The following is a 14015-nucleotide window of genomic DNA, read 5'->3' as shown; positions in this document are numbered from 1 at the left end:
TTACGGAAACGATGTTATGTCTGGACATAACATCCCAAAGCATACACCCTGCAATGGGAGGGTAGAGGGTACAATACAGAGTACAGAATACCCATAATGCACTGTATAGGGAATAGGTAGTAGGGCACCATTTCAGACACTGGTCTAGTTTAAGATGGTCTAAATAAACAGGAAGTAGGTTCTTTTTTGGTCTGTTTATTTTTGAAATGGTGACAAATTAATTAATATTGTTGCTGAGTGTAACAGAAACTATTCCTAATACAAACTGCTTTCATGACTTTTAAATGTAAATCTATGGGGAGCTTTTACAAAGCACCACTGTCTGAATTTTTTTTGGTCACAAAAGAGCATCCAAAGTTAAAAGAAAAGTTGAGTGACGTCCAGGTTTTTCACCTCCCAACCAATTAGGTCACCAGTTGGGAGACAAATGAGAACAACAAACATGGAGGACAAAAGTGCTGGTGAAAAATTATTCTTGGGCTCTGAAAAAGCATTTGGCCTATTATCGCCGGATCACAAGATCAAATCCCGACGATGCCGCAGCCATCTGTCACTGGATGTCTAGAGAAAAACTGGCTGTGTTCTTTTGGTGGGAGGGGCTTACTCTCTCTCCCCTGTCAATCACAGATTGTTGGAGTCTTTGAGATCATGTATGCAGAAGAGGGTAGATAGCGCTTTCCTCCGAGTGTGTTACACTGCCCTGTGATGCAGCACGAGCAGCGGTTTGAAAAGATGCAGCTGGCTGGCTTCACGTGTCTCTGAGGAAGGAAGGATCTGCTAGCCATCACCCTCCCCTACTGGTAGCTGTACAATGATAGGGGTGAGGTGGTGGTGGGTGGGAATTATAAGGCGAAAATGGGTTTAAAAAAAACTGTTAGTGGGAGGATATAAGGACATTTACAACATATTCGCTAAATATTCCAATGTTGCAATGTAAAAATAAAAATAAGAACTTGTCTGTTTTTGTGATTGTTTTTTTTTCTGGAAAAAGAGTGAAAGCAAGGGAAAAAAAGAGTGAGAGTGAAAACGTTAGTAGTGCTAAAATTATTGCACCTGAACTGTTATTATCTACATTAAGGCGTAAAGCTGAGTAAATTCCCACTGCATGTTATTTCTCCTCTGTTTGATTAAAGGTTGCATTTAAGGTATTTTTTTTAACAGAATAATGTGTTTATCTTCAATAAAATTACTTACTCAGTTGGAATTCGGTATAAAATACTTTGATGGCTTTGTAATGTGTGATAATTTCTGTGTCAAATTCTACATCCATGCCATGTCCTCTTAGGGAAATAAATCTGAAATCTGAACTCTAACTGTACTGGTACAGACAGTCGAGACTGATGATTCATGACTTGTCACTGACCTCCTCCTCCTGCTTGCTGGGCTTGTGGGCGGGGCTGCTGTTGGAGGAAGAGGAAGTGGGTTTGAGTGGGGTGGAGGGATGCGAGGAAGAGGAGCGGCTGCTGCCGGACGCCTGGCGGCTCAGAGAGTGAGAGGATCCAGATTCCTTCTTCTGGTACTCCTGTGGGTTCTGCAGCGCTGTGAACAATAAAAGTGAAAAATGACACTAACATGAATCAATGTGAAATGACATATTAAAGGGGCAGTGTGTAATTTTTAGAGCTTTGCAAATGCAATGAATACATGGACATTCATTTCTGTTCCTCCTAACTGACCCCACCCACTGGCTTACAGCTGTGTTCTGAATGAGGGCGGAGCTTATTTCTGGGCCTGAAAAATGTAACATAAGCCTGAATAAAGAAAGTACCAAAATCCATTTCATCCATTTTTCTAATGTTTCATTGAAATCATATGATTACTACAGACCCAGGAACACTTTTAAAGGGAAGACAAAACTGAACAACAGAATATTATTCATGAAATACAGATTTATATGATCTCTGCGGCATACCCTTCCAATTTTCCAACCCCTGATCTTAACATGATGTCAATTCCAGTCTCCTACCTGTGAGGAAGTTGCTCTGCATGTCCAGAAGTTCCCGTATGCTCCGTACCCACTCCTGCTTAATGTCTATATTAGCAGCCTGTAGCGTTAGCCTCTCGGATGAGCCACGGCACGCTAGCACAAACTTACACGGGTCACTCTCTACGTGCTCATCCATGCTCAGAAAGCTCACCTTAACAAATATGAACACAATATGTCAGTATAAATGCACAGGCAAACATATAATTTTGAATTCTCAATTCTGATTGGTCAGAAGGTGTTGATTAATTTTCTATAACAGCAGCTCTGATAGTAGTGCTGGCTGTAATGGCAATGGTTTCTATAATAACATCTCATTCACAAGCATTTGTCTGACTTGTATAAACAGATTAACGTGTGTGTAATTGTTGATATAATGAAGTTTTCTGTGAGGAGACGTTTATTTAACATTTTTTGGAAGGAGTCTCCAGTGTCAGCGCTTTGTACCAGAGGTAAAATCAGAACTTTGCAGTTGCTCATTTTTTTCTTATTAATGTAGAAGGAGCTGCTATAATGTAAGAGATAACACACTGCCGCGGTGTTGATTATTTTCCTATAACACACACCCACAGGTGTTATTTTATTTGATGTGTCAATCACGTAACCAGCTCTTTAGATTCCCAGACTCTCCATTCTGTACCTTGATGCTCTTCTTAAACTGGTATCCAGGCGTCGAGGATCCTTTGCGAAGAAGCTCACTGAAGATGACGATCTGCTCGAAGAGGAATACTCTGCGCTCTTTACTGCGAGAGAGAACGCCCGAGTCTTGCTCCGTCACAAAGAACGTGTCCTGCTGCAACAGCTTCCCTTGAGCTGTCAGTTTCCCCTAAGTATGCAATATTAGCAGGGTTAGCCAAGCAACATATCAGATATAAACCATCTGTATGGCAGACAACATGACTGAGATTAACTGGAACTTCACTTAGAGCAGTGTTAGGGCGTTTCCACACTCCAGTACATTTGGTTGGGTGTGAAAGCTGTTTCTTTCGAACCTGGGTGTGGTCGAGAAAACCGATCACTGGTCCATCTGGAAACGGTGGTCTCGGGTTTGCTTTGATTTCATGCACCCACTGGATTGCTCACCAGGTGTGCTCCTCACCAGGGCTTTTTTTTTTTTGTTCTTGTCTTCACTTGTTTATTGTTTCTTTCGCCTCTACATGTGCTAACACTCCTCGCCAGCATTTATTTGTTTTTCCTCTTCGCATTTTGTCTTTTTTCATCTTTAGTACTATTCAGACGGGATAACATTTCCGAACATACAGTATATGTGTTATGTAATGTTCCCGGAGGACGTCTGTAGTACTTTTGATCGATTCATATGAGATAAACAATCTCTGTCTGAATCACAGAGACGGGAGTGTCTTCACGCTATACACATTGTTATCATACTACAAATTCCACACCTACAACCACACTGATGACCTTGAGTGTTAAAAAGGTGCTATATAAATGGAAACATAAATGGAAATATAAAAGGAAATATAAATGGAATGCATAATATTTCTCAGTATATAATCAGAACGCGATTAAAAGATTAAACGCAATCCAGAGTTAAAATTCTGGGAAGATTGATGTGATAATTAACCAGGACTACAATATGCATAACTGTGTATCTGATCCACAGTATAGAGGGAAATCTTGTGTGTGAAAACAAACCCCTCCTCCAAGTGATCCAAGAATCGATCCTGGGTGTGGACTCTAGTATTTGGGCCAAGTGTGAAAACGCCCTTAGCAACACACAAAAAAAGAGTTTCTTTTTCTTTTATTACAGCACCAAAATAGGAGCACTGACCCTAGCTGATCCCCGATGTGTTACGGACTGTTCTCCTGTGTGTGTGTGTTTTGGTGTGTTGAACTGAAATCACATGGCTAAAGGTTTAAACCTCACCTCATAGCCCTGCAACCTTCCCAGGTTCATCATATCATTGCAGCGTTTGGGCACCAGGAACATCAGGTCAACTGCTTTCTGTAGACAGGAGAAATATGAGTTAAGGCTTATAGTGCAGTGAAAAGACATCCTTAGCATGAAAAAAAGAAATTTATTTTCACTGCAACAAGATATTTAGATATGTAGATGTTCCTTCATTATCATGAAGTTACAAGAACTGTCAAGTTGCATATGTTGAGATTTCAAAATGATACCATTCAAAAGTTTGTATCTCCCTTTCTGAATGTGATATAATAGTCTCTGATAACTTTTATGCCCACCTCTTTTATATCCTCTGAACAGCTTTTGCAATATTCCTTCTTATACCTCTTATACCAACATACCAATATGTTCAATTCTCAAATCTGATTGGTCACAAGTTGTCGATTAATCTTCAGTAACAGCAGCCCTGCCTGCAAGGTTTACATTAACGTGCTCGGTTTAATACATTATCATTTCTGTAGTAACAGCTTACAGTATGCAGGGACTTGTATAGTAGATGCTCCACATGAGCAGAGTAAAAAACATGTAATTATTGATATGGTGAAGTTTTCTGTGAGGAGACGTTTAGTTATTTTTATATACGGAGTCCCTATTTTATAACAGTCAGCACTTTATAACAGTTTTCTGACGCAGGAAAGTTTTCAGGACAAAAGCATTTACTGAATTAAAGAATTTTTTGCCTTATTAACTTAAAGAGAGAGAAAAATGAGGCTGGTGAAAGAATGACTGTTTATAGCTGCTATAGCATACATGATAACAGGAACTAACTTGTTTCATGGACGTTCCATATCATTAAATGTAACTATAAACGGATATGAAGCATCAGTATTGTGTTGAAGTATTATAATAAAAATTGGGATCCTTGACAAATTGCTGCGGTATAACAGGAATAAAACATTCTGTTCAGGATGTACTCGTATAGGGAAATAATCAACACTTTGCTTTGGGCTTCATTACACTGCGCTGTCGTTGACTATTTTCCTATAACAGCATGAACTCTTGTGTTTTATTTCTTACATAAAAGATATCATACACTTTTCTGCCTTCTTCTAATGAGGAAGCTTCGATGATCATGGCAAAAGCCTGATCTCTTTTTTCCTAAATTCTTTTTGTTTTAGATAAATTGCAAAACTTTTTCCACACTATAAAAAACATGGGGGATGCAAGCTTTTGAAATGATGCAATATACAGTACATGCAAGGGCTTTATAATATTTGGGGTAAACCACGCACACATAAGAATGCATATAAAAGCTTGTTTAAGCATCTTACCTCTATTTCCTGACAGTCCAAGCCTGCTTTAGAGCTGTATTTCAAAAAGTCCTGGAAAAAATTTTTTTCACACACTTCATATCTAGAAATATAACAATAAGCTAAAGCAATTATCACTGTTACTATACTACACCTTGAGCAACAGCTGATATTTGGTGATCCGCTGTATGGGTTTGATCAGGTAATCGCTGATGGACATCCTGGAGTTGACCTCCTGCTGGACTTCCTGTTCGAGCGCATAAAGAGAGCAGTAAATGTGAAATAAAATCATATGGGGATTAAAAACAAGTGTGCTTTTTATTTCAAACATTTCTCACCTCAAAGAATGTGTCATATTCAGCCACTATGAACTCCGAGCGGGGTTTGTTCTGACAGTAAATCACATACATATGCAGTCTCCTCTCCTGTAATTAGAAAATACATACATGAAGATCTCTCACTCTCTCTCATACACACACACACACACACACACACACACGTGCTGTATAGTACAGTACAGTACAGCATAGCATAGCATAGAATAAAATAGAATAGTATAGTATAAATAGGGACAATACACTAAACTACAGTATGGTAGATAAAATTCTTATAGTAGGTCTATAGTGTAATATAATACAGTGTAGTATAATATATAAAATTGGTATCTTCCACCCAAGATCATACAAAGCACGTGTATTTTAACTGATATAGACCAACAGAATCTTTGAATTTGTGCCTCCCAAACCTGTATATTTTACTGAGTGTATTGTATTACAAAAGAGAGGCTCAGATTTCAGCTCTGGAGCATGACAGGATGAAACATAAATGCATTCCCTAAAGCACCTTGCGAATTTGGTGAAAATTTGAGAACACTGAATTTTAAGGTTCTCTGATTTTCATCAAATTCATAGTATGCATTACGAAGCTCAAGACTATTATAGGACTGTACTCAATTTCGTTTCCAGTATAGTATATTATAGTACAGTATAGTACAGTGTAGTATAGTAGGTTTTGCTAGACTAAATAGGTATAGTTGATGAATTTGGTATAATTTAATATAGTAAAATATAACAGAATGGTATAGCACAGTATAGTATGGTATAGAATTTAATATAGGTATGCTATTGTATATAAAATAGTATTGTATAGTAGATTAAATTGTTATAGTATAGTACAGTATGTTATAGTATAGTACAGTACAGCAGATTAAATAGGTATATTTCCATCCAAACCCATACACTGAACAGGTGCTATAACTGGTGTCAACCATTAAAATGTTTAAATTTGTATGGCATAAACCTGTATATTTCACTGAGTGTAATATATTGGTAATGAGAGGCTCAGATCACAGCTCTGGAGACTGGAAGGATGAAACTTAATGCACTTCTGTATTAGTCTTGACTTCCCTAACGCATGGTGTGAATTTGGTGAAAATCTGGAGAAATTTGACGTTCTCTGATTTTTAATCAGATTCACAGTATGCATTACAGAGTTCAAGACTAACACAAGACTTCACTCAGTTTCATTTCTATTATGCTCCAAAGCTGAGAATTAGTATAGTATAGTACAGCATAGTACAGTATAGTTTAGGGGATAAAATAGGCACACTATACTATACTACACCATGATTGATAAAATTGTTATAATATAGTATAATATAGTACAGCACAGTAAAATATTTAGAATCAGTATATTTCAATCCAAGCTTATGCACTGCATGTGTACTTTAACCGGTATCGACCAATAAAAGTTTCCAATTTTGCATCCCTAACCTGTATATTCTGTGTAATATGTTGGAAATTAGATACACACGTGTCAGTTCCAGAGTATGATAGGACGAAACTAAGTGCACTCCTGTGTTAGCCTTGACATCCATAACAAATTCTGTGAATTTGGTGAAAATCAGAGAACGCTGAATTTTTCACCCAAAAAAAACACAAAGGCTAACCCCTTAACATTTTTGGGCAAAAATATTTGACGCTCTCAGATCATCATCAAATTCACACTGTGCGTTAAGGTGGTCAAGACTAACACAGGAGTGGACTTACTTTTGCACTATCACTCTCTAAAGTTGAGATCCGATGCTCTCATTTCCAACATACTGCACTTAATAAAATATACAGGTTTGGGATGCACAAAATTAAAAAGTTTAATGGTCGAGGCTAGTTAAACCACACGTGCAGTGCAGGAGCTTGGATGGAAATATACATTTTTATCCTGTAGTATTGTAGTATACTATACTACACTTAATTATACTATACCATAGTACACCATAACATTGTTATCTACTACACTGTAGTGTATTATACTGTACCTCTTTATCTACTACACCATACAGTAACAATTTTATACGCTGCACTATACTATACTACAGCAAACTATACTGTACTATGCTTAAACTATAATATGATATGCTATTCTGTACTATACTGTACTATGATGTGCTGTGCTATGCTATACTATACAATAACCATACTATTCCTCAGTTATAGAGCACGTTAAAAAGAAAACTGAATGCACTCCTGTGTTATTCTTGACCTCCATAACGCACAATTTGGTGAAAATCCGAGTACGCTGAATTTTTCACCCAAAAAAAAAAAAAAAACACCATTTTTTTTGGCAAAAGATTTTACATTCTCAGATCTTCAGCAAATTCACATGGTGCGTTACGGTGGTCAAGACTAACACAGGAGTGCACTTAGTTTTACACTAAAAAAGCTGAGATTCGACATTCTCATTTCCAGTATGTTGCACTCAATAAAATATACAGGTTTGGGATCCACAAAATTTTTTAATTTTCATGGTCGATACTAATTAAACTACATGTGCAGTGCAGCAGCTTGGATGGAAATATAACTTTTTTTATCTGCTATATTATAACAAACTATACTGCACTGTACTATACCATATTATTCTTCACTTCTGGAGTACGTTAAAAACAAAACTGAATGCACTACTGTGTTAGTCTTGACTTCCCTAACACACTTTGTGAAACTGATGAAAATCAGAGAATGCTGAATTTTTCACCCAAAAAAACACAAAGGCTAACCCGTTACAGTTTTCTTTGATGTTCTCAGATTTTCACCAAATTCACACCATGCGTTAGGGAAGTCACGACTAATACAGGAGTGCATTAAGTTTCATCCTTCCAGTCTCCAGAGCTGTGATCTGAGCCTCTCATTACCAATATATAACATTCAATGAAGTATACAGGTTTATGCCGCATAAATTTAAACATTTTAATGGTTGACACCAGTTAAAGTACCTGTTCAGTGGGTTTGGATGGAAATAAACCTATTTAATCTGCTGTACTGTACTATACTATAACATACTGTACTATACTATAACAATTTTATCTACTATACTATACTCTACATATTTTAGATACAATGGCATACTCAAAGAATATCAGCAAAAACTTGTTTCACTAAATACTGGCACGTTGCAGTGTGTCATCACATCAACACTGGGCTCAGTAAACTATTTAGCTCCACTCAGCGTATCTGGCCAATTCTGCCCAGTGATTTCTGAGCTATTTTAAACATAGCTCAGCATTTTAAAAGATCAAAACAAAAAAAAAAGGAAATGTGTTGAGAGTCTTTTCTTGGGGCTTCAGGGCGACTCAAGGTTTTTATCAAATTCTCCAGGTTTTCTATCACTGATCTCCCTATTTCCTTTACAGTTAGGTTGACAGTTATGTATTTTTGAACGCTGTACTCACATGCTTGATGAAAAGCTCAGCCAGTTTGTCATGATCTTGCAGGCATTTCTCCAGTTCTCCCAGGAAGAACCTTCAAATGACCCGAAGAAAGCATTTCAGTAATGCCATAAAAACATGTGAAAACTGGGTGTATACACAAGACCAGTATGTCCTGTTGCATTGCCAGAGGTGGTAAAATTACTCAAAATCTTTACTCCCCTTAATCAATAGGCTGGTAAGATCTGAAGGTGTACTTCACTAAAGTTAAAATAGAAAAGTACTTTAGTAAACACCTAAAGTATGAGAAGGGTTTATAAAAGGAAAAGATGCCTCAAATCACACACTGATTTTAGTACCTGATGATAAATTAGTACATCTTTCACTAAGGAACTTATGTGGAAAAACATTAGCTAAGGCTAAGTAACAGCAGCTTTATTCCTAATTCTCACATTACCTAGCATGCTAATAACTCTGACCAAACTAATGCTAATTGCTAGCTGTCCCAATAAAAACTTCTTGAATAAATACAAAGTGTACATAACAGCAGATAGATTCCAGTAATGTGTATCAGTTCTCATTCTCTGTTAAATCTTTTACATTTAGCTAGCATGAAAATAACTCTACTAGCATGAAAATAGCTAGCATGGCAACGACTCTGAACATACAAACTAGCTGAATACTACTAGCTAGCTGTCCCAATACAAACTGCTGTGATAAATACAAAGTGTACGTCGCAGCATATCTATTAAAGTTTACATTTGTAGGAACTTAATCTTATTCCTCGAAGCTGTCAGATGCTAAAGTTTTTTAACCTAAAATTAGCTAAAATGTGCTCTTGTGACTTTTGATTGTAAATGATAGAACATTACTCATATGTACTTTCAATATTGTCCCAAATGATTCGTCGTTTTGTTTATAATGTGACATCCGTGTGCTGCTGGTTTTCCATAAATCTTTTGTGATGTAGATAAACTCATTCAATTAATATATTTATATCTTTAAACACACTTTGTGTATAAGGAGTATGATGTAAAACATGACCCACTCTTTGTGCCAGTCGTAGATTTGATGAATGTTCCCGAAAACGATCTTATCTTTCCCTGTCATGTCCTCGGGAACTCCTTTTTCTGCGACCCTCTTCATGAAACCCTTTAAATTCAGGAAAGAGAAGTATTAGGCCTGTGTGGCTTGTATCTGAATGGTCAGAAGATGTTGATTAATTTTCTATAACAGCAACAATACTTTTTGCTACAAGGCAAATCACAGGTTTATTATCGTTTCTATAGTAACATACAAAATGGCTTTATATATATATATATATATATATATATATATATATATATATATATATATATATATATATATACCAGTTTCAGTATTTCCCACTCACCTCCACTACTATACCCAGATCCTTCACATAGTCCTTCTCTGTCTGCACCATTTCATTCAATACAAACCTGCACAGAGAACAGCTTCATAGTGTTATGTTTACTACACACACACACACACACACACACATACACATTTGTATTACTATCCTTGTAAAGACCTTCTACTGACCTAATTATTAATGCAGCTAATTAATGCTTTGCTGCACCTAAATTTAACCCAAACCTTAACCTCAGTAACAAAAAATAAACATTTAAGCCCTTTCAGTTTTTTTAAATCATTAAATATAAATACAGTACTGTGCAAAAGTCTTAGGCACCCTATTTTATTTAGTACAAACTTTGTTATAGATTTTTATTTTCTGACTTCTACATTATTGATTCAGTACAAAAACATTTTAGATTCCAAACATTAGTTTTCCAGCACAAAATTAAATGTTACAGAAAAATGTTTGTATGTCAATAAAGAAAGCAGCAGATTCCATAAGAGACACTTTTCAGACAAAAACATAATGAAGGCTGCTGGGTTTCGCTGCAGAAATAAGAAGCGAGTCGACAGTCAAAGTCTCCAGAAGAACTGTGGCTGCTTCTGCAAGATGCTCAGTAACACTTCCAGCTCATTTCCTTATAAAACTGCACACACTGTACCTGAGACTACTATTATTTTTAAAATCAAGGATCGTCACACCAAATATTGACTTGTTTCATTTATTACTGTATACTGCTCTTTATAATATTTTTTTTTAAATGTAGAAACATTTAATTTCAGTATTTTTGAAGGCATCTTTGCTCTACAGCATTTCTTTGCATGTGCCTGAGACCTCTGCACAGTACTGTATATATATATATTGCAAAAGAGTAGTTTTCTGAATGGGGACTAGCCAAATGTCCTTACAGGGTCCAACCTGTCAGATATTCCTATCCTTGTGGGGACATTTGGTGATACACACACACACACACACATACACACAAATGTTTTTAGGTGGACTCTTACATGCGTCCTCTCAGGGCTTTGTTCTTCTTCTCTGTTTCTGGGTCTCGGGGTGTTTGATCAGTCGCTGCCAACGGAGCAAAGGATCCAGGCTCTGGACTCTGACACACAGAATTATTCTAATTAGCCTAAGACTTTTCCAAAGTAAGAGGAAAAGGGAAGGTGACATAACTAAAAGAAGTATGTACAGTTGAGTGCAAAAGTTTGCACACCCTTATGACAAAACAAAGGAAAAAGAAAATGATTTTTTACTAAGACACACCCTACTAAGACGCAAGGACTGTTTGCATGTTTTTGTTTCTGTTTGCATGCTTTTTGTTTCTTATGTTCTATAAAGCTGCTTTGAGACAATGTTCACTGTTAAAAGCGCTACACAAATAAAACTGAATTGAATTGAATTGAATTAAGACATTTAGTGTGCTGGGCTTCACAAAGTCCCTTTATTATCACAAGTAACAAAACCGGTCCAATAGTGAACAGTGAATCAATAAAAATGATAAAAATTCTCTCTTTTACAACCTCTGAGCAGCTTTTGTATCTTCACTGACATCCCTGGTGTCATACACTACTTTCTGGAGATCAAGGAATGGCAAAACATCTTTTAAACTATATTCCTGTTGTCTCTGCCTCATACTTTGACCTCTTGTGCCAGAACACATACACATTTCAACATTTTACATTTTTAGCTTCTCGGTATTTGATCTTATCTGTCGACAAACTTTAGAACACAAGTATATTTAGCTTTTTTTTTTTTGCAAACTTTTGCACTCAACTGTAATTAATAAATAACCAGATGACAAAGTAAGAGATAAATAATTAAAAGATTAAAGACGCAATACATAAAACATGCGTTAGGAATAAATAATGTGCAAGTAGGTTGATTAAAGAAGCTTCTGAACCTTCTCCTCCTGAGCTGAGGGATCTTTAATGATCTCCATTGGGGGAGGCAGAGGTGTGTGTGGCTCGTCTTCTGCTTCGTCCTCTCCTCCACTGTTCGCTCCTCGTCTTCCTCTCTGTAAAGTCAGAGAGAGAAGGATTTTTGAGCTCTAAAGCACATATACACCTATAACTGAGACTATATCTGAGAATAAAAGACTACTCATCCTGAAGTGTTTTAATCCTCTTATACCACAGCAATTTGTCAACAATAAAACAATCTTTTTTTTTAATAAAGAGCTTTTTATCTGTTGTATAAAAAGTTTCCTTGGTCATAGACATAATCATGATTAATGGCTTTAACTTGTTGACTTCATATCACTGGTGATGTAGTGTTTTTAAATTCAAATGTTATGCAATACACTGAAATCCAGGACACTGGAACGTGCAGTTATCATGCCATGCATTTTTTCATTCTCCTCCACCCCTAACCTTGACTAAAACCCCTCACACACCTTCCCCTGACTCCACCCACCTCCTCGGCACTGTCCTCGTGCTGAGCTCCCAGGTCCACGCTCTTGCGACCGTCTCGTTTGCGCTGTTTGTTGTTAGGTTTCTTGGCGTTGGCGTTGTCTCCCTTGCCGTGGCTGAGGCGTCGCACAGGGCTGGTGAGCCACTTCTTTAGCGTGTTTCCAGTCGTTCCAGAGCGTTTGGGTCCTGGTGAGCTGCTCGGCAATGAGCTGACAGACGCCTGAGGCTGCAGTGATGTCACCGACTCCGACTTCACCTCTGAACTGCCCACAGGGTAATTCTCTATAGGAGAAAGGTTTTTTTGCTTATTAGTATTACCACAATAACCACAATAACTACAGCTAAAGTTGTAGCAGACAGAAAAAGAAATGAATAGAAAAAAGCATTTCAGACAGCAAAACGCATGAAAGAACATTACAGTATCTAAACAACACCTGAAATCAGTAGCTTCACTTTTTTGACTGTTAAAATAACTAAAAATCCAGCATTAAATCCAGAACAGGACACTACACCCTTCTCCCAAGGCTCGACACAGGAAGTGTCACCAGGCAGCTCGAAGCCAGTCCATTCTTCTGACTGGGCTACAGCAGAATTGCTAAACCGGACTGACCTGCTCTTTAAGCCACTGCACACACTGCGGCATTCCAACATACCATTAACACACATGACTCAGTGAGTGTTTCTGCAGTTGCAGAGAAGTGAAACTGTGCCAGAGGGTCAGTGTAATGCATCAACACCCACACGCCTTCATTTTCAAACCTCGTGTTTATAGCAACAAACACATGGAGATCGAGATTGAGTAAAACAGATGGAACATACCAAAATAGCTGTGCTTTGTTACTACACTTTAAAAAAAGTGAACTGAGAAACTAAAAAGCAAGCCATCTTATTTCAGCAGTGAGATGATGACTTTATTTGCTCATCACCATTCCAACCTGGCAACATCTTCAGTCTCATACCAGGGCATTATATGCATGTCTATCTGATCTAGCTAACATGTGATTGATCAATTTTATCATTCTCTGATTTAAAATAGCTTCCTATAAGAGATAAAGGTTGTGTGTGACCAGGGATGACAACATTGTGCTGTTCATCGGGAGTGGTTCTTTCACAGGATCTCTTTCACTCTCAAACCGAAAGCATGGAGGGAAAATAAGAGGTGGAAAGTATGGAAATAATTGTGCTTTGTTACTATATTTAGTAACATAAAACGAAAAAAAATATAGTATTGGTCTTAATACTACAACGAAAGCATAGCAGCCCTTCAAAGTCTGTGATCATAAAATGCATCTTGTTATAGAAATCTTAGCAGTGGCTTAAAAAGAAAAAAATCACAATTTCAAATCCTCTTGCTCTACAGTTCAG

At 37.2% G+C, this 14015-nt stretch overlaps 1 protein-coding gene across 4 annotated transcripts in view; it reads right to left on the bottom strand.

The window, feature by feature from the left end:
• The window catches only part of kalrnb (kalirin RhoGEF kinase b), an 82280-nt gene that overhangs the window by 2359 nt on the left and 65906 nt on the right, over window positions 1-14015 (bottom strand). For 3 of the 4 annotated variants that reach the window (XM_053229192.1, XM_034311712.2, XM_053229199.1), the window contains 13 exons: window positions 12655-12932; window positions 12143-12256; window positions 11247-11344; window positions 10255-10321; window positions 9910-10013; window positions 8886-8955; window positions 5503-5589; window positions 5319-5411; window positions 5186-5236; window positions 3873-3950; window positions 2625-2810; window positions 1967-2138; window positions 1364-1539 (listed from right to left, as the gene is read on the bottom strand). In XM_053229192.1, coding sequence (XP_053085167.1) covers window positions 1364-1539; window positions 1967-2138; window positions 2625-2810; window positions 3873-3950; window positions 5186-5236; window positions 5319-5411; window positions 5503-5589; window positions 8886-8955; window positions 9910-10013; window positions 10255-10321; window positions 11247-11344; window positions 12143-12256; window positions 12655-12932 — 1574 coding nt within the window. Of the gene's footprint in view, window positions 1-1363; window positions 1540-1966; window positions 2139-2624; window positions 2811-3872; window positions 3951-5185; window positions 5237-5318; window positions 5412-5502; window positions 5590-8885; window positions 8956-9909; window positions 10014-10254; window positions 10322-11246; window positions 11345-12142; window positions 12257-12654; window positions 12933-13084; window positions 13827-14015 lie in introns of those variants that run through there. The other variant, XM_034311715.2, reaches the window with a different exon arrangement.

The sequence above is a fragment of the Pangasianodon hypophthalmus genome, chromosome 2 (genome assembly GCF_027358585.1).
Source record: "Pangasianodon hypophthalmus isolate fPanHyp1 chromosome 2, fPanHyp1.pri, whole genome shotgun sequence".
Taxonomy (NCBI): domain Eukaryota; kingdom Metazoa; phylum Chordata; class Actinopteri; order Siluriformes; family Pangasiidae; genus Pangasianodon; species Pangasianodon hypophthalmus.
The sequence above is the reverse complement of the archived record's forward strand: the minus strand, read 5'-3'. Positions and strand labels throughout refer to the sequence as shown.